Here is an 18,760-nt window from a genome sequence, read left to right as displayed (position 1 = left end):
AATTGGCAGGATGTTACAAGTTAACTGTTTAAGAAGTTAATGGCAAGAGGGAAGAAGCTGTTGGAATGTCGGCTTGTTTTAGTTTACATTGTTCGATAGCGACTACCTGAGGGAAGGAGCTGGAAGAGGTGGTAATGTTACCACGTTATTCTAAAATGAAATGAATATGGTACTTTGAAATGGCTAATAAACTAGAATGGGCTAAGAAATGACATTGTCACACCCTGTGGTTCACTTATCCAAACATTCACCAAATTTAATCACACACATTCGCACGTTTGCACGCACACACATACGTAAAGATTTAAGGTGTGATTTGTTATTATTCCACGACCGATTGTCATCATTCTAATTAGTAATCGTGTTGTCAATCTTAAAGCATACATTGGTCTCAATAACTAAGAAGACTGAGGCATTAAATATGATAAAATTATGTTTAATAAATTTTAAACAGGCGGCACAGTGGATGACTAGTTAGCACGTCTGCCCCACAGTTCTGAGAACCTGGGTTCAAATCTGGCCTGTCCTGTGTGGAGTTTGCATGTTCCCTCCGTGCCTGTGTGGGTTTTCTCCGGGTACTCCGGTTTCCTCCCACATCCCAAAAACATGCATGGTAGGTTAATTGAAGTGAGTGTGAATGGTTGTTTGCCCTTTGATTGGCTGGAAACCAGTTCAGGGTGTACCCTGTCTCCTGGGATACACTCTAGCATACCCGTGACCCTAGTGAGGATAAGCGGTGTATAAAATGGATGGATGGAAATCTAAACAGTTAAAAAGCAGGGGTCAAACAATGAACCTGTTTGGAATAGTAAGACAAGCGGTTCCCCCCCAATAGGCTGGAGACACCCTTTTTGGGGTGAGGCAACACAAAGAGCGAGATAAAAGGCTGATCAGGGTTTTTGTTCTCATCTCACGCTTCTCTCTCTCATGGCTCTTCTCTCAGTCCTCTTACATTGCTGTTTTTAACTGCGCTGATTTCGGGTCAATGCCATCTTGCTGACTTGGCAGATCCACGACGGGCAGTTGCAGAATAGCCCAACCCTCAAGACAGCTCAAGAAGCTCAACTGGGAAGCGCTTTTATGTAAAAAGTGCCTGAGCAGGTAAAAAGAAAGTTTGCATACCTGAAATCCCCTGAGAGAATCACGTTCAGAGCATCCATATGCTGACATTCTCCTTCTCCTTGCATTCCACGACCGAAGAAAATGCATCAATCCAGCCAAGTGTAAGTTCAACTTGCATTTACCAGAATAACAGGTTGATGCAAAAAACACAAAACAAAAAACAAAAAAACAATATAATACACCTTTCGTCAAACTCTTGAGAGGTAATGTTTTGACAGGTTTATGGCTTTTACGTTGAGGTTTGTTTTGATCACGTGATGTCATTACAGCTTTCTCCAGTGGTCATAAAACAATAAAACAGATACTTTAAAGGGTTATAAAACAATAAAACTGGTACTTCAAACGGTCATGTGCAGTCACCCGTCACTTCAAAGGGTTATAAAACAATAAAACCAGTACTTCAAAGGGTTATAAAAGTGTCACTTGGTATAAAATCTGGCGCTTCAAAGGATCACGTGAGGTCAGACAGGGACATGTTGTGTCATGTTGAAGGATGGTATCTCTCCGCCAGTCCTTCGCATGTTCGTTGAATTTCGGATGATGAGAATGTTGGAGTCCGAATCAGAGACTGGAAATGAACTTCTTTAAGATCTTTTATTGCAGAATATTCTGGGTACAAATGTTCTACAGGCAAAGGTTGCAGCTGCACAAAGTGTGCTCAAATGTGCACTTTCTCAGCGTTTAGTGCGAGGTTATATACAGTGTTCAGGGCGGTGTTTAAAGCTTGAGCAGGTTGGATCCAAGGTCACAGCATTATCTCTTCTTGGGACAAAACATCCTGTTTTGTAGTTTTCACAGTTACGTGATTATCAGAACATTTTAATACTGAGGTTAGGTTACACAACATAACAGTGCACAAATAAGTCTATGTATGATCATGACATCAGTATATCACGTGCGAGGGCCTTCAATCCCCCTTTCGGACTCGAAAGAGTCCGACACCAGGATATGTTAAATAGCATGTAAGAGAATGTACGATTACAAAAATATGCCCGCGGGGTCGTCGAGCATCTCAGGGGATTCCCCTGAAGACAGGAGTGGCATCATCTGGGCGGGGTTATTAACATCTCTTTTTTCGATAGCTGCTGTAATGAGTCGCTGGCTAAGAGAGCGCAAGCAAGGAATGCAACAACATCCACATGTTGTGAGAAAAGCAGCAAACACAGCAATAGAAATAAAAATAGAAGATACCAGAGCCTTATAACGTCCAAAAACACTCATCCAATTGTCCCAAATAGAAGTATCTACCCCTGAATGTACTTTCATTTTTTTGTTTAATGTTCTGAGCCCTTCAATTGCAGAGGTTAGGCTGCCATCAGAAGCTGTGTTTTTAGGAATACAAGTGCAACATTGTTCGCCAAACATGGAGCATACGCCTCCTTTTTCTGCCAGGAGCATATCTAAAGCTGTGCGATTTTGGAAAGCCATCAGAGAGGTGGCGGCCAGTTGACCATGTACCGCTTCAAATCCGCTTTGTGTCCAATTTCCTAAGCGTTGCACGTTGTAATGTATGTAATTAATTCTATCTGTGTTTTTATTTATAGTACACCACCAACAAAATGTGGATTCAAATCCTGCGGCTAACTCTCTTGAGATGTTAATATAATAAAAAGGGTTGTGATGTAACAACAAATTTAAACATTTTCCACTTGCGGGCCATTGTTGGGTGGTGTTTTTCAGGATTGTTGCTAGAGAGCGCTCTCAGCTTCTTCAGGACCTGGGGTTAGACTACCCGGTCCTAGGTTGAGTCACCGGGATTATTCTGCCCGTGTACCGTGATCTCAACCTTTGATGCGTGATGTCGTCACTGGGATGGGATCTGGTCTGGCGTTGACGTGCAGTCAGTACTTGCGGCAATGATGATCTGTCGGGACGGGGTCTTTGCTGGTCGTGTAGAGGTGAGGTGGTACCACGTCTCCCCCTTTCCTTGTAGGCGGACAGCAGACGATGTTCTCTCCGTCACTTTATGAGGACCTGTCCACCTGGGTTCAGACCACTTTCTTTTGATTACTTTCAACCATACAAATTCACTTTCATGCATTACCAAAGGACCATCGGGTTGTTTTGCAGTTAGTTGCGAAAAAGCAAGCGTTAGTTGTTTGAGCTCCGGAGGGCCGGACACATCTGTTGTCTCCAGTGGAGCTGTTGGAGCCGGAAACGGTCTGTTAGTATGACATTCAAATGGAGTCCAGCCTTTGGCTGAATTGAGTGACATTCGTACATTCATCAAAGCCAAAGGAAGGGCTTGTAGCCAATTGAGATTTGAAGTAGCTAAAGCTTTGGTCAATTTTTCCTTAATGTTCCGATTCATTCTTTCTACTCGTCCTTGGGACTGTGGGTGATATACTGAACCAAATGTGTGTTTCAGTCCCAGGGCTTTTTCTACTTCCTGCAAATGTTTGTTTTTAAAATGGGTCCCATTATCAGACCTTATTTTATTTGGGAACCCATGAGATGGAATATAATGGTTAACCAAATGTTTAACCACTATGTTTGCCATTTCTGTTTTGCAGGGATAGACTTCAGGCCAACTGGAGAAGGAATCCACTATTACTAGTAGATACCTGTAACCGGACACACTTTTAATCATGTCTGTAAAATCCATCGAAACCACCTGCCTAGGTGCCGTCACGTCCGGATCGTGAGTTCCCTGGGGTGGTTTCGTGGTATGTATTCTGTTATATCTGCTACAGACACTGCAATCCTGTAGTTCATTTTTAACAATTGCTCCCATGAAAGGATGCCACCAGGTGTGGAGTCGTCTCAGTGTTTCTTCCACGCCTACATGGCATGCTCCATGAGCTTCGCTTATCAACAGTTTTAATTGCTTCTGAGGTAGTTTCCATTTTCCTCCTTTTCTCCAAATATCTTTCTCATCTCTCTCACCCCCTTTTGATTTCCACATACTCCTTTCTTCGGGACTCCCATGTTCCTGCCATATTTTAACTGTCTCTTCTGTTACTTCCTGTCTGTCTTTTAATTCTGTTTCACTTACAACTAGTTGTGAGGTGGGAAGATAACCAGCCGCTGCTTTCGCCGCTTTATCCGCTGCGTCATTTCCTGCTGATACAAAATCATCCTTTTTAGTGTGTCCTTTACATTTTAAGATTGCCACTGCTTTGGGCATCATTAATGCTTCTTTCAATTTTAATATTTCTTGATAATGTTTTATGGGGACTCCCGTTGCAGTCATGAAGTAATTTCTTTGCCATTCGGCCATGGCTGTATGTACTACTACATGAGCATATGCCGAGTCAGTGTAAATGTTGGTCGTTTTGTCTTGGGCCAGCTGGAGAGCGGCTGTTACTGCCGTTATCTCTGCTCTTTGGGCAGATTGTTGCCCTTTGAGTTTTTCCGCTTCTATTGTTACAAATCCTGTATCAGTTAGTTTTGTTACAGCAAACCCTGACTGGAGCCCTTGTTCTCCTTTAAAACAGCATCCGTCCGTGAATAGTATCAAGTCAGGATTTTGCAAGGCCATGTCATATAGATCTTCCCTAAGTGTGTTATCTGTTATGATTCGTTGGGTACAGCAATGAGGCTGTCCTTCAAAAAGCCCTTCAGCCATGTTAATGCCTTCGTGTGTAAAAAGTATATGTGGCTGTGTGAGTATTACCTCAATTTTCCTTTGTCTTCCTCCTGTCATGGTGAAAACATGGCTTGTCACGTACTGTACTGTACTGTGAGAAGTGCGTACTGTCAATGGATGATCTAAGACAATGTGTGAGGTTTTTTGAATGAGTCGGGCTAACGCAGAGGGAAACGCCGCGCATACTGGATGTCGCTTTTCGTATTTTTCAAGTGGCGTAGAGGCATATAGACAAATTCGTCTTTCTCCTGATTCCCCCTTCTGATAAAGAGCAGCAGATACACTGCTGGTATTTTCAGAAACATCCAGGAAAAACATTCTGTTGTAATCAGGAATAGCCAATGCGGCAGCTGAGGACAAGTGCTGTTTGAGGTTTACAAAAGAGTTTTCCGCTTCAGTGGTCCAAGTGAGGATATGTGACAAATTTCTCATTCCTTCAATGTTAACCATTTGGGGAAGAGGATGTGTAAGTTCTGCAAACTCTGGGACATGATGGCGTGAGTAGTTGCACAGTCCTAAGAAGGCGAGCATTTGTTTGACATTGACAGGTTTCGGGTGGTGTAAGATGTCATCTTTGTGTGAGGGAGCCATCCCTGTGCCTTTGCATGAAATAAGGCGTCCCAAAAAGGAAACTTGTGGCCTTGCAATTTGTAGTTTGCTTTTGGAGCACTTAAGTCCTACTGACGCTAGATGAGACAAGAGTTGCTGGGTGGCTCGAAGACATAAGGACTCGGAAGAGGCGGCCAACAATATGTCATCTACATATTGTATTAAGAGCACACCTTCCGGAAGTTGAAGTGGTGATAAAAGTTGTCTGAGATGATCATTGAACAGTCCTGGTGACAGAACAAAGCCTTGTGGAAGTCGGTTGTAAGAATAGTATTCATTATTCCAAGTAAATGCAAAGTATTGCTTCATAGATGGATCAAGAGGAATGCAGAAAAATGCATTAGACAGATCAATGCAAGTAAAATGGGTGTGAGACGGAGAGAGCTGAGACAGGGCTGAGTGCGGATTGGGTACTGGAAGTGTTGGTGTCAAGACCGCTGCATTTATTGCCCTAAGGTCATGTACCATTCGGAATTTTCCAGTATTTTACTTTTCAACTGGTAGAATGGGTGTATTATACTCTGACTCACGTATTTTGCCCAATACTCCTGCTTTTAGCAAGCCTTCAATGGTTTCTGTAATGCCAATTCAACCTGCTTCCTTCATTGGATACTGTGGTATCCAAATAGGATCAGGCTTCATTTTGAATTTCACCGGCTGTACTTGACACAATCCCACGTCTGTTGGGTCTGTAGACCACAAATGTAGAGGCAAAGATTGTACCATAGGATTGGCGAATTCACTGTCAGTTGTTTCTCGTCCATGTCGTCTGTCCAACAAGCAATGCTCCAGGGTTGATGTTGGTGTATACAATGCTGACTGTATCCAGTACGCATCGAGAGACCGAGAAAATAGCAATGTGTCATGAAAAGTTGGCTGCCAATCAGTAGCCTGTGTGCAGCTTCGGACGAACGGACCCAAATCCTTTGCGGTATGCTGTGGTGATACCATCAAGGACACATGAGGATGACATGGTGGCACAGTGGGATCTGATGGATGAGTCATCATATACCATTTTTGTTGTTCAGGTGTTAGTGAAATTGAAAAAGCCACACCTGGTTTTCCCACGAACAGGTCACCCATTTGTAGTTCCCAGATGTTGCCTTCTACATTTTGGAAAGCCTCGCTGTACACCTCATCTCCCGTCCTGTCATAGTACAGAGTGCAATGCATACAATCAGAAACCATATCATAGGGTCTGAGGTGACGAACCCACGGCGACCATTGAGTCCAAAAGGTCTCTACTTCCGTCCATCCGGGTGAGTCAGTGTCCATTTTCACCCAGTAGATGTCTGCGGTGGCACACGTCATGCTTGGTAGTTGTCGCTCTGAGTCCTGCATGTAGATGTTTGATGTGTCGTCACCGGAACAACAGTAGGTGTGTCCATCAGGAAACTGTAATATCAGTCCATCCGGGCTGCACAGTATTGTTGGAGCTGTTTTGATGAGGGCGGCACGGTGGCCGACTGGTTAGAGCGTCAGCCTCACAGTTCTGAGGACCCGGGTTCAATCCCCGGCCCCACCTGTGTGGAGTTTGCATGTTCTCCCCGTGCCTGCGTGGGTTTTCTCCGGGCACTCCGGTTTCCTCCCACATCCCAAAAACATGCATTAATTGGAGACTCTAAATTACCCGTAGGCATGACTGTGAGTGCGAATGGTTGTTTGTTTCTATGTGCCCTGCGATTGGTTGGCAACCAGTTCAGGGTGTACCCCGCCTCCTGCCCGATGACAGCTGGGATAGGCTCCAGCACGCCCGCGACCCTAGTGAGGAGAAGTGGCTCAGAAAATGGATGGATGGATGTTTTGATGAGAAGATCCCTTCCCAACAGGTTGACAGGGCAATTGGGCGCATACACAAACGAGTGTAAAAGAGTTTGTGTAAAACACTGAGTATGTACGGGTGTAGTCATGTGCAGGATGGTTTCTTCACCCCGCAATCCAACAAGTGAAATGCCTTTTGCAGTAAGGGAACTTTCAGGTGGTAATGTTATAATGGTTGAATGTCTGGCTCCCGTATCGACCATAAAAGGTAAAATAGTTCCTCCTACCGTCAGTCCGATCATTGGTTCCTGCAGACCGTGGCATGTGGATTCGGGGCCCCATCATTGCGAATACTGGTCCCCAGACGGTGGCAGGTGCTGTTGGTTCGGCACTTGATGGTAAGACTGCTGCTGCTGCGGCGGATATTGGTGAGCCATATCCTGCTGCTGTTGCTGTCCGTATCCTCTTCCTCTTTGCTGGCCATAACCACGCCTGTTGAATCCTCTAGGCGGACCCCTTGTTCCTCTGCCTCTGCCCTCCAGGGGACGCGCTCTGCAGTCTATTGCCCAGTGTCCGTTACGACCACAGTTGAAGCATTGATTTCTGCCAGCAAACGGAGCACCTCGACCCATGAATGGCCCTGTTTGATACATCATGCACTCAGAAACAACATTAGGTAGCGAGGCCCCAACGGAAGCCACAGGTGTGATTTTAATATTTTCTTCTTGTTTTTTGAGACTTTGTAGTTGCATTATAGCTAATTGCGATTCGGTGGTTCTGTGTTTCTCATGCTTTGACTCTTTTTCTCTTGCATGTCTCCTCAGGTGATGTTTCAGATGTGACAACCAGCGAGCATGATCCGCTCCGGGAAGGTCCGGATTTGTCTCCATGGCTTGCACCACAGACTTGGGAACGCCCTTCAGCACTGCTGTTCTAAATACTTGAGAATACAGAGCAGAGTCAGTTGGCAAATAGCCTGTTTTTGAAGAATATTCGACAAGAGCGCGGTCAATATATGCCGCTGCTTCCTCATCTGTTCTAGGAGCAATTCTAAGTCGGAGATGACTAGATCAGGAATGGGAAACAATGCGTTTAGTGCAGTGAACAATGTTAAGTAATACTCTCTTGTGAGTGCCTCATTGTCCATTATACTTATCAGACCAGAATTCTTCATCAGTGTTTCCAGTTGGGAGAGAGGACACGCATGTGTCAACAATGCACGCATGTCTCCTGCTGTTAAAATTTGTCCTGTGACAGCCCTTTATACCGATCTCAGCCAGTTGTCTCCTCCATTCTGCATTGGCGGAAGTTTCTGCATCAAAACACTTAGATCAGAAGGAGAAAGAGGTTTATAAAACATGGCAGTGGCTCCAGTAGCCGGATCAACCTTGGCCAGCATTGGAGCTTGGACAACAGGTTGAGAGTGTGTCATTGGTCGCAGTGGAGTGGATTCAGCAAAAGGGGGCGCACTTTTATTTTCTTGTGTCTGTTGTAACAGGGAGTGTTCCTGACAAAGTCTGCACTTGGCACTTTAAGTCAGCCACCTGATTTTGCAAATATGCGATGTGATAAGTGTTTGCGACTGCATGGGGAGCCCCCTTCTGAGCTTCCTCTGCTGCTATCTCCTGTTCCCTTTGTCCGAATATTTTATCTCGTTCCGCTTTTTCACACTGCATCTGTTCTGTTATTTCAGCGTTAACAGTTTTCTCAAAACGGGAGGCACGCGCTAAAAGCTGCTCTCTTACCTTTTGTGGCACTTCAGGGTGTCTATTTAATTCCATCGTAAACGCTCCTATTTGGTGTAACTTTTTTTTTTTTTTTTAAATACAAATATATAATTTCAATTATTATTATTTTTTTTTTTTTACATATAAAATCAAGCACGAAGCAGGCTCAAATTATTACAAATGTTATTCAGAAAGAAAAGGGGGCAGATCTATTTGGCTTTGAAAAAAATAAAAGTATACGTCTTAACTGTCAGTTGTCACTTTTGGTTGCTGTCCAAAAGTGACAACTGACAGTTAAGACGTATACTTTTTTTTTTTTTTTTTTTTTTTTTTTTTTTTTAAACTCACTCTCTCGACTTCCTTCATCAGTGTAACTAAACAGGCAGCAATTGATAATGCAGGAAACCAGCCATCTTCACAGCATTCATCCATCCATTTATTAAGTTCTTTCTTTCCCTGTCTATCTTTCTCAGATAGACATACACATTCTCCCACACATACATCACATGCATTCTTTACTTGCTCTCTTAACAGTATTTTTTGACCATGGTCTGGAATGACACGCAAGTCGAACCATTCCGATTCTCGATTGAATTCCCCTTCCATTTTTCAGCTGTTTTTTTTCTTCTTAAGTACTTATTTTTTGTGGATCCACAATATACCTTTATTTCTCATTTCAAAGACACTTGCTTAATAGCCAAACGAAAGCGTCCGAGCCTTAATTTCGCAAAAGTGGTCGAAACTCTTTTCTTAAACAAAAGTACTTGACATTAAATCCAAACAAAAGTACTCGAACCTTAATTTATCAAAACCACTCGATACTTATTCTTCAAAGACACTTGCTTAATAGCCAAACTAAAGCGTCCGAGCCTTAATTTCGCAAAAGTGGTCTAAACTCTTTTCTTAAACAAAAGTACTTGACATTAAATCCAAACAAAAGTACTCGAACCTTAATTTATCAAAACCACTCGATACTTATTCTTCAAAGAGACTTATCTCCTTGTTACTTGTTTCACCGGTATTTTGTACAGAATTTCCTATATAAGGCTTTACGGACTTTAGGATTTCACTGTAACATGAAACAAGTCAACCTTATATACCAAATTATGTTATTTAAAGTTCATCCAGTCAAACATTCAATTTAGATTCCAATAGAACATAAATTCTTGCCTTGTATCAGTCGACAGACAGAAGATCAATTGGGAGGATAAATGTCCTCTTACCTTACATTCGTGTGGGCCCGATGTTCTGTCTGTCGCCCAACACCTCAGCCCGAAATCACGTTCGGGGTCACCAATTGTTGAAGGATGGTATCTCTCCGCCAATCCTTCGCGTGTTCGTTGAATTTCGGATGATGAGAATGTTGGAGTCCGAATCAGAGACTGGAAATGAACTTCTTTAAGATCTTTTATTGCAGAATATTCTGGGTACAAATGTTCTACAGGCAAACGCTGCAGTTGCGCAAAATGTGCTCAAATGTGCGCTTTCTCAGCGTTTAGTGCGAGATTATATACAGTGTTCAGGGCGGTGTTTAAAGCTTGAGCAGGGTGGATCCAAGGTCTTCTTGGGACAAAACATCCTGTTTTGCGGCTGACATGTAGTTTTCACAGTTACGTGATTATCAGAACATTTGAATACTGAGGTTTGGTTACACAACATAACAGTGCACAAATAAGTCTATGTATGATCATGACATCAGTATATCACGTGCGAGGGCCTTCAGTCACGTGGTGTAATTAGGGCAAGGGTCATATGAGGTCAGCCCAAGAACATGCCCAGGCAAATGTCAGGGAGAGGGGAGGTTGGGAGGAGAGGGGTAGGGGGTCACGCACAGTTGCTACGTAACCACTTATCGAATCTCATAACCAACGCGGGTGTGCCTTTCTGCTGAGTTCTCACTAAAAGGGTTGGTGTCTTTTTTCTTCACTGACCAGCAAGCGTTTTCAGAATCTACACATCTGCTCCCGCTCCGTTATCAGACTTTTGCTCACCTTCCCTATTTGAGTACCCAGCTGAAATGACTCTTTTACAGTGTGTTAAATTAACCCACGTGTTTCTTTCTGCTATTTTTTTTAGGGCTGTAAAGTGTCCATCTATCTGTGCCACCATCCCTCCGGTTGAGACATGTGACACAGCATGGCTCAATATAGCAGCCCATTTGAATAGGTTTTTTTTCTTTTTTTTCTTTTTTTTTTTTCTGTGCTAATGTAAATTTCATTTTGTAGTTTTGCACTTTGTTTTTCACAATAATTACGTTCATATTGGCTATCAGTATAGATTGTACCATCTTTATTTATCATTAGTTTGCATGCCTCGGTTAATGCTACTAATTCAGCAGCTTGTTCAGCCAATTCCTGACAATCATGCTGCGTGCCTTCATCAAGTAAGGGTATTAGTGTGGTTGGATTTAAGGTTGTGAATCGCTCAACAGTCAAATGTGGTTGTGACAGCAAGATGGCCATGCAAGATAAATGTCTTGCAGGTGATAAAAACGCCATATTCGTTTGCAATAGGAGAGCAGACACTGTATGTGGTTTTTAAGAGTAAATGGATGAAATAACACAATTGTGGAACTGCTTTCGACTGCCGTCAAGGCTGTCACAACTGCTTTGACACAATGTGGTAATGCACACGTTACGTTGTCCAATTTAGTTGAAAAATAAGCTATTGGTCTTAGCTTATCACGTATTGTTGTGTAAGTACGGAGGTCATGCAATAGCTTCTACAATCTACCATTTGAATGAATGTTTTATCATTAAATTTGGAAGGCCTAGCGCAGTAGTCGACACCAAATGTTGTTTAATGTCACAGAAGGCCTTTTCTGCCTCTGTACTCCATTAAACAGGTGATGTCATTTTAAGGTTGTCTTCATACATTAATTTTGACAATGGTGCAACAATTTCTGCATAGTTTTGAATCCATGCTCTACAATAATTTGTCAGACCTAAAAATGATTATTATGTTTCTTCGTCTGTGGTTTAAAAATTTTTAAGACTATAGCTTTCCTGTCTTCTAATATAGTCCTTCCTCCTACACTGAAATTATGGCCTAGATATTTGACTTGCCTTTTACATCATTGCAATTTATTTTTGTTAACTTTATGTCCCTCTTCTGTTAGATGATGCAGTAAGGCCAATGAATCCTTGCATGTCTCTCCATCTGTAGATGCCAGAAGACATGCGTGTTGTCATAACTTGTGAATAAATAGTTGGACTTTCACAGTAACCTTGCGGTAATCTAGTAAATGTATATATTTTTTTTTTTTCTCAAATGTGAAGGCAAACCAAAATTGACTGTTATTTTCTATTGGTACTGAAAAGAATGCATTACTTATGTCCACTACTGTAAACACAGTAGCGTCTGGTCTTAATGAATTTAACAATGTGTGTGGATCTGGTACGCATGCTGCTCTCTGTATTACTGCAGTATTTACTGCCTGTAAGTCTCCAACCCACTGAAGGTGGGGCCTTTTTTACAGGGAAAAATGGGTGTGCTACATGGTGATTCTGGACACTCCACTATAACTCCTGCCTTAATTAGTGCTTCAATTACCGGTTTGATTCCTTCATGTGCATCTGGTTTTAATGGATATTGACGAATCCCTGGTCTATATTCTGTTTTGGGTCTAATTTATACTGGTAAAGCCCCTTTAATAAGGCCTACATCAAATGGTCCCGTGGACCATAATCTTTTTTTTTTTTGCAACTTTTTTCAATATTTCTTCATCAATTTCAGTGAGAATCATTTGGTCTAATCAAACAGGTTGCATGTGTTTCCCTTCATCACCCTGTATTGTCCAAAACATCGCCTTTCTAATTAGACCAGTTGATGCACTGTATTCCAGTTTGTTTTATGCAGCTCATCACATTCTTTTTTTATCTTCTATTTTTGTGATAAGCTGCAAGGCTGCAGACAACAGGGCCTTTCCCACGTTTAACGATGGTTTGTCTGGGATATCGATTGTGTATTTAACCAACCATTAAAGCCGTGTTCGGTTATCCCTGTCTCTAAATATAAAATTTTATCAGGATCCTATTTTTTTTTCTTTTAAATTTAGTTTAATGAACCTCCAACCTTTACACTGCAGTGTATTCCTGTTTTTTATTTTACTACTTCCTTTCCCCATTTGAAAGAATTTGGTTCAGTGTAATACTACCTAGGGTAGTCTAGAACACTGTTTCTTTTCAGTACGACGGTGATTCAAATTTACTTTTATGGTAATTCTCACTTCAACTCTTTCGAGTGGAGAATTCTTGCCTTTGCATCCACAAAAGTCCACCGTTTACTTTCCCACTGTTTTGGTATGGAATGAAAAACCTAGTGGTTTCCCATTTCCCATTTACACTCTCATTCAAACAGTTTTCATTCACACTGGCTCGTTAGAGGACTCCGCCGTCCTATACGGAATTTAACTACGTCTGTCAACAGCTCGTTAGAGGACTCCGCCGTCCTATATGGAATTTAACTACGACGCCACGAAACTTTCCTTGTTTCTTTATTTCACCCGCCATTAACTAGTATTCACAGGGTTTATTAAACACGGAATTTAAGTACGTACAGAACTCCGCCGTCGTCGCGGAATATATCGGACTCCGCCGTCCCTTTTCCTAAAAACATTTTTAAAATTTAACTCACCAGTCGTCTTCAATCCTGTGGATTGTCGTCAACCTTCAGATCCCAGTTGAGGAGAACGAAGACCAGTCCCGTAAAGGGTCTTACTTGCCGTGGCCACGGTCTCTTAACTGGAAGTCGGCTCCACAACTGGAATCCTCGGGTGTGTTGACATCCGGCACGAAGGACCAATTTAATGTTGGATTTATCTTACCCAACATTATAAAAAATAGACACAAAAGGAATGAAGACACTCGTTTCTTTTTCTCATGAGGAGGGCGTATGGGAGATTGTTCAGATCACAGTCTCTCAACACGCTCTAACCAATCTCTCCCGTCACTCCTGCATTTATTTGAAAATAGGAGGGTTTTTCCCAGACATAATGTTCTAAACAATAAGACACAACAAAAAACATTGGACCAACACCTGTCACGTCCCCAACCACATCCGATCACGTCCTTGGTCCAGGTGCCCTTCCATCGGATGATGCTGAGTCATCTTTTTGAAGGCGAGACATCTAAAATCGTCCATAATACTAATGCAAGCTAAGCAAATAAATGATAACTTCTAAAATATATTTAACACACCCCAAGTCCCCTTGTCCACTATGTCTGTCCTTTAAAACCCTTTTCTCTCCGGGTGCATTTTCAATAAACCTCAGAATAATTCCATCCATCCATTTTCTGAGCCGCTTATCCTCACTAGGGTCGCGGGTGCGCTGGAGCCCATCCCAGCTATCATTGGGCAGGAGGCGGGGTACACCCTGAACTGGTTGCCAGCCAATTGCAGGGCACATATAAACAAACAACCATTCGCACTCACATTCACACCTACGGGCAATTCAGAGTTGTCAATTTATCTACCATGCATGCTTTTGGGATGTGAAACCGGAGAGCCCGGAGACAACCCACGCAGGCACGGGGAGAACATGCAAACTCCACACAGGCGGGGCAGGTGATTGAACCCCGGACCTCAGAATTGTGAGGCAGACCCTCTAACCAGTCATCCACCGTGCCGCCCAGAATAATAAAAAAATGTAAAGATAAGCAGAGGGAGTATTTCAAACTCACAACAAAATTGTTCCACCACAAAGGCATCCAGATCCACCATTCTGCAAGGCCAAGCAGCTTAACAGAACAGGTTTAAAAAGAAAAAAATGTTTTATTAAAATGAATTGTGTCAGCTGAGAGATTGCTGAGAGCGATGGAGTCAGTCTTTCGATGATGTGTACACCATGCAGCTATCAGTAATTTAATTAAATCAAATACATATCAAGCTATTTACTAACAATGTTTTTCTTCGTAATGCAAGATGATTTATCTTTACATTGATTCCTGTATTTGGATGGACCTGTCTTATTATTTCATGTTTGAGGGCTATACTAAAGGAATGGCATTGGTGGAGGGATAAGCGGTGATAAGGGCGAGTGAAAACAGTTATGGTCATGCACTGGAGCTGCGCGGCTGAAGAAGGATTCCTCTGGAGCTTTTCGCTCTCCATGTGCTGTTCTTTCACCCACGTTCGACTTTGTATAACACAAGCTCCACCACTAAAGTAGAGTGTTACAAAAGCCGGAATTGGTGAACATATGGCAAATGCTTGCGGATTTGCAAGTGTGTGAGGGAAAAGACCCGAAGCATGGCAGCCGCTACATGCGAGTCAATGCAATGTTTAAAACCTTTTTTTTTTTTTTAAATAAATACTGTGTGGATTTAAGTAAAAAGCAGCTGATAAGGAATATATGAACATTTAAAATATAATAGTGAAGCGATTATGTATGAAATAAGAATTGTAATTAATTTAGGATAAAGTAATAAGCCAGGAGCAACGTTTGCGTTACTTTTTTATTTAATTGCTAAAAATCAAACTAAGGTCTCGAAAAGGGCACCATGTCAAATTTTTCAAGCTTAATTTTAGGCGAAATGACGACAAACCTTTTTAATCAGTCTCACAATCTGGAGGTTGCTACTCTCTACGACATTTTGAGTCCGAGGTTACAGAGGTTTACTTAAATTCAGAACACACACAAAATACAACCACGAGTGAAATTTTATGGTATGTTTAATGAAACACACAACTACAACTACAAACTACAACAGTAAATAACACTAATGGTAAACGAAAGAAAGAAAATAAGGCGTACGCAAGTTTTAAGTCTCAAAATTGGTTAAAAATAAAAAAGGCACAACGCTTCAATTGTACAATTGTAGCGGTTGTGTTTAAGCAAATGAGCGACAACGGGAACGTTTAAATTAATCACAATCGTGATCGTTGCGCGGTTGGATTGAATGGCTTTAGCCATTTTGCAAACAAGAGAAAAATAAAAAAATTACCTTTAATTTAATGAAAGCAATCGCGGCTCTCTGTGTTTTTAAACAGATCGCAAACGGAAGCCTTTAAATTAATAGACGCAATCTTGGCGATCGGCATATGCGGTAGTTTAGCGGCTAGTTAGTGGGCTAACGGTTGCTAGGTTACGAGGAAGGCTAGGCTACGTGACAGTGCGGTGGCTCACGGCGCGCAGCGTGGTTAAAACTAGTCGAAAAAGCACTCGTAAAACAACAGAAAATCATGTGGTGCGACAGACCAGCTAAGTTTATTGTTCCCAAAGTAACAATCATCGATTGGTCGGGCGTCTTTGTAGGTGATCGTAGCTTGCTCGCGGGTAGGTGGCTAATGGATAACTTCGAGAGGGGGGGAGGTCAGAGGTTATGTCATGACGCAAACATCCATGAGGTGGCAGTCGAGCGCACAGACCAACCGAAGAAGAGCCACATGACGTCACGTGGACGGCAAAGATGACGGGCTACAGAAGCCTCTAAGTGTTACGCGAACGACCACATTGCCGAGTGGTTGCAATACACAAAGCAGACAGACAAAATGGTGGCCGCCGCAAATGCCACGTGTTTTACCCCACACAAAAGAATTAAAACTCTAGTTTTACTGAGAGGCTAATCTTAGTTTTCTCACGTTTGCAAGCACCAAAACGCTGTGTCTACGATATGGAATGCTGCTCAACACAGATTACGTTTAGACATGCCAGACACAAGATGGCGGGCGACGTGTCGATCTTACTGAACATATCCTGCATTTTTGTGGGTTCTGAATTCAAAACTTGAAATCTTCTCACTCGGGGCACCAATCTTCTTTTCCTTTCGGTTTGTACCTTAATGGGTCGCCACAGTGCGTCATCCTTTTCCATGTAAGGCTATCTCCTGCATTCTCCTCTCGAACACCAACTGCCCTCATGTCTTCCCTCACGACATCCATCAACCTTCTCTTTGGTCTTCCTCTAGCTCTCTTGCCTGGCAACTCCATCCTCATCATCCTTCTACCAATATACTCACTATTTCTCCTCTGGACGTGTCCCAATTCATCGAAGTCTGCTCTCTCGAACTTTGTCTCCAAACCATCGAATCTCGGCTGTCCCTCTGATGAGCTCATTTCTAATTTTATCCAACCTGGTCACTCCGAGAGCGAACCTCAACATCTACATTTCCGCCACCTCCAGCTCTGCTTCCTGTTGTCTCTTAAGTGCCAGTGTCTCTAATCCGTACATCATGGATGGCCTCACCACTGTTTTATAAACTTTTCCCTTCATCCGAGCAGAGACTCTTCTGTCACATATTACACCTGACACCTTCCTCCACCCGTTGCAACCTGCTTGGACCCGTTTCTTCACTTCCTGACCACACTCACCCTTGCTCTGGACGTTTGACCCCAAGTATTTAAGGTCCTCCACCCTTGCTATCTCTTCTCCCTGTCCCCTCACTCTTCCCCCACCACCCCCCTCATTCATGCACAAATATTCTGTTTTACTTCGGCTAATCTTCATTCCTCTGCTTTCCAGTGCATGCCACCATCTTTCTAACTGTTCCTCCACCTGCTCCCTGCTTTCACTGCAGATCACAATGTCATCTGCAAACATCATGGTCCATGGGGATTCCAGTCTAACCTCATCTGTCAGCCTATCCAGCACCACTGCAAACAGGAAGGGGCTCAGGGCTGATCCCTGATGCAATCCCATCTCCACCTTAAATTCGTCTGTCACACCTACAGCACACCTCACCGCTGTATTATTCTAACATACTTCTCTGCCACTCCAGACTTCCGCATGCAGTACCACAGCTACTCTCTGGATTCTCTGTCATGGGCTTTCTCTAGATCGACAAAGACACAATGTAGCTCCTTCTGAACTTCTCTCTACTTTTCCATCAACATCCTCAAGGCTAATAATGCATCTGTGGTACTCTTTCTAGGCATGAAACCATACTGTTGCTCGCAAATACTCACTTCTGTCCTGAGTCTATCCTCCACTACTCTTTCCCATAACTTCATTGTGTGGCTCATCAACTTTATTTCTCTATAGTTACCACAGCTCTGCACATCACCCTTGTTCTTAAAAATGGGCACCAGTACACTTTTCCTCCATTCCTCAGGCATCTTCTCACGCACTAGAATTCTATTGAACAAGATGGTCAAAAACTCCACAGCCACCTCTCCTAGATGCTTCCATACCTCCACAGGAATGTCATCAGGACTAACTGGCTTTCCATTTTTCATCCTCTTTAATGCCTTTCTAACTTCCCCCTTACTAATCATTGCCACTTCCTGGTCCACCACACTTGCCTCTTCTACTCTCCCTTCTCTCTCATTTTTCTCATTCATCAACTACTCGAAGTATTCTTTCCATCTAGCTAGCACACTGCTGGCACCAGTCAACATATTTCCATCTCTATCTTTATTCACCCTAACCTGCTGCACACACTTCCCATCTCTATCCCTCTGTCTGGTCAGCCTGTATTGATCCTTTTCTCCTTTTTTAGTGTCCAACCTGCCATACATGTCATCATATGCCTCTTGTTTGGCCGTTGGCACCTCTACCTTTGCCCTGTGTCGCATCTCAATGTATTCCATTCGCCTCTCCTCGGTCCTCTCAGTGTCCCACTTCTTCTTAGCTAACCTTTTTCCTTGTATAATTTCCTGTACTGTGAGGTTCCACCACCAAGTCTCCTTCTCTCCTTTCCTGCCAGAAGATACACCAAGTACTCTCCTGCCTGCCTCTCTGATCACCTTGGCTGCAGTGGTCCAGTATTCTGGAAGCTCCTCCCATCCACCGAGAGCCCGTCTCACCTCTTCCCGAAAAGCTGCAGAACACTTGTCCTGTCTCAGCTTCCACCACATGGTTCTCTGCTCTGCCTTTGTCTTCCTAAACTTCCTCCCAACCACCAGTCATCTTACACACCACCATCCTATGCTGTCTAGCCACACTCTCCCCTACCACTACCTTACAGTCGGTAACCTCCTTCAGATTACATCGTTTGCACAAGATGTAATCCAC

General features: G+C 43.0%; 2 protein-coding genes across 2 annotated transcripts in view; one reads left to right on the top strand and one right to left on the bottom strand.

Annotated features, from left to right (window-relative positions):
* Positions 1 to 8,032, top strand: part of LOC133488257 (P2X purinoceptor 3-like) — a 115,661-nt gene extending 107,629 nt beyond the window's left edge. The window contains exons 12-13 of the mRNA XM_061795898.1: positions 7,624 to 7,784; positions 7,906 to 8,032. Of these exons, the coding sequence (XP_061651882.1) occupies positions 7,624 to 7,761 (138 nt within the window). The 3' untranslated portion in view covers positions 7,762 to 7,784; positions 7,906 to 8,032. The remainder of the gene's footprint in view (positions 1 to 7,623; positions 7,785 to 7,905) is intronic.
* Positions 1,681 to 4,726, bottom strand: LOC133488256 (uncharacterized). The gene has a single exon (XM_061795897.1). It carries the CDS (start codon positions 4,688 to 4,690, stop codon positions 2,927 to 2,929), a length of 1,764 nt encoding a protein of 587 aa, XP_061651881.1. The 5' UTR covers positions 4,691 to 4,726; the 3' UTR covers positions 1,681 to 2,926.
* Positions 8,033 to 18,760: the final 10,728 nt, after the last annotated feature.

Source organism: Phyllopteryx taeniolatus, chromosome 13, assembly GCF_024500385.1.
Source record: "Phyllopteryx taeniolatus isolate TA_2022b chromosome 13, UOR_Ptae_1.2, whole genome shotgun sequence".
Lineage (NCBI taxonomy): Eukaryota > Metazoa > Chordata > Actinopteri > Syngnathiformes > Syngnathidae > Phyllopteryx > Phyllopteryx taeniolatus.
Note: the sequence above shows the minus strand (reverse complement) of the source record. Positions and strands in the feature narration are given on the sequence as shown.

Coding starts and splice junctions, on each gene's coding strand:
- LOC133488256 (XM_061795897.1), bottom strand. CDS start 4,690: ATGGCTGAAGGGCTTTTTGAAGGACAGCCTCATTGCTGTACCCAACGA.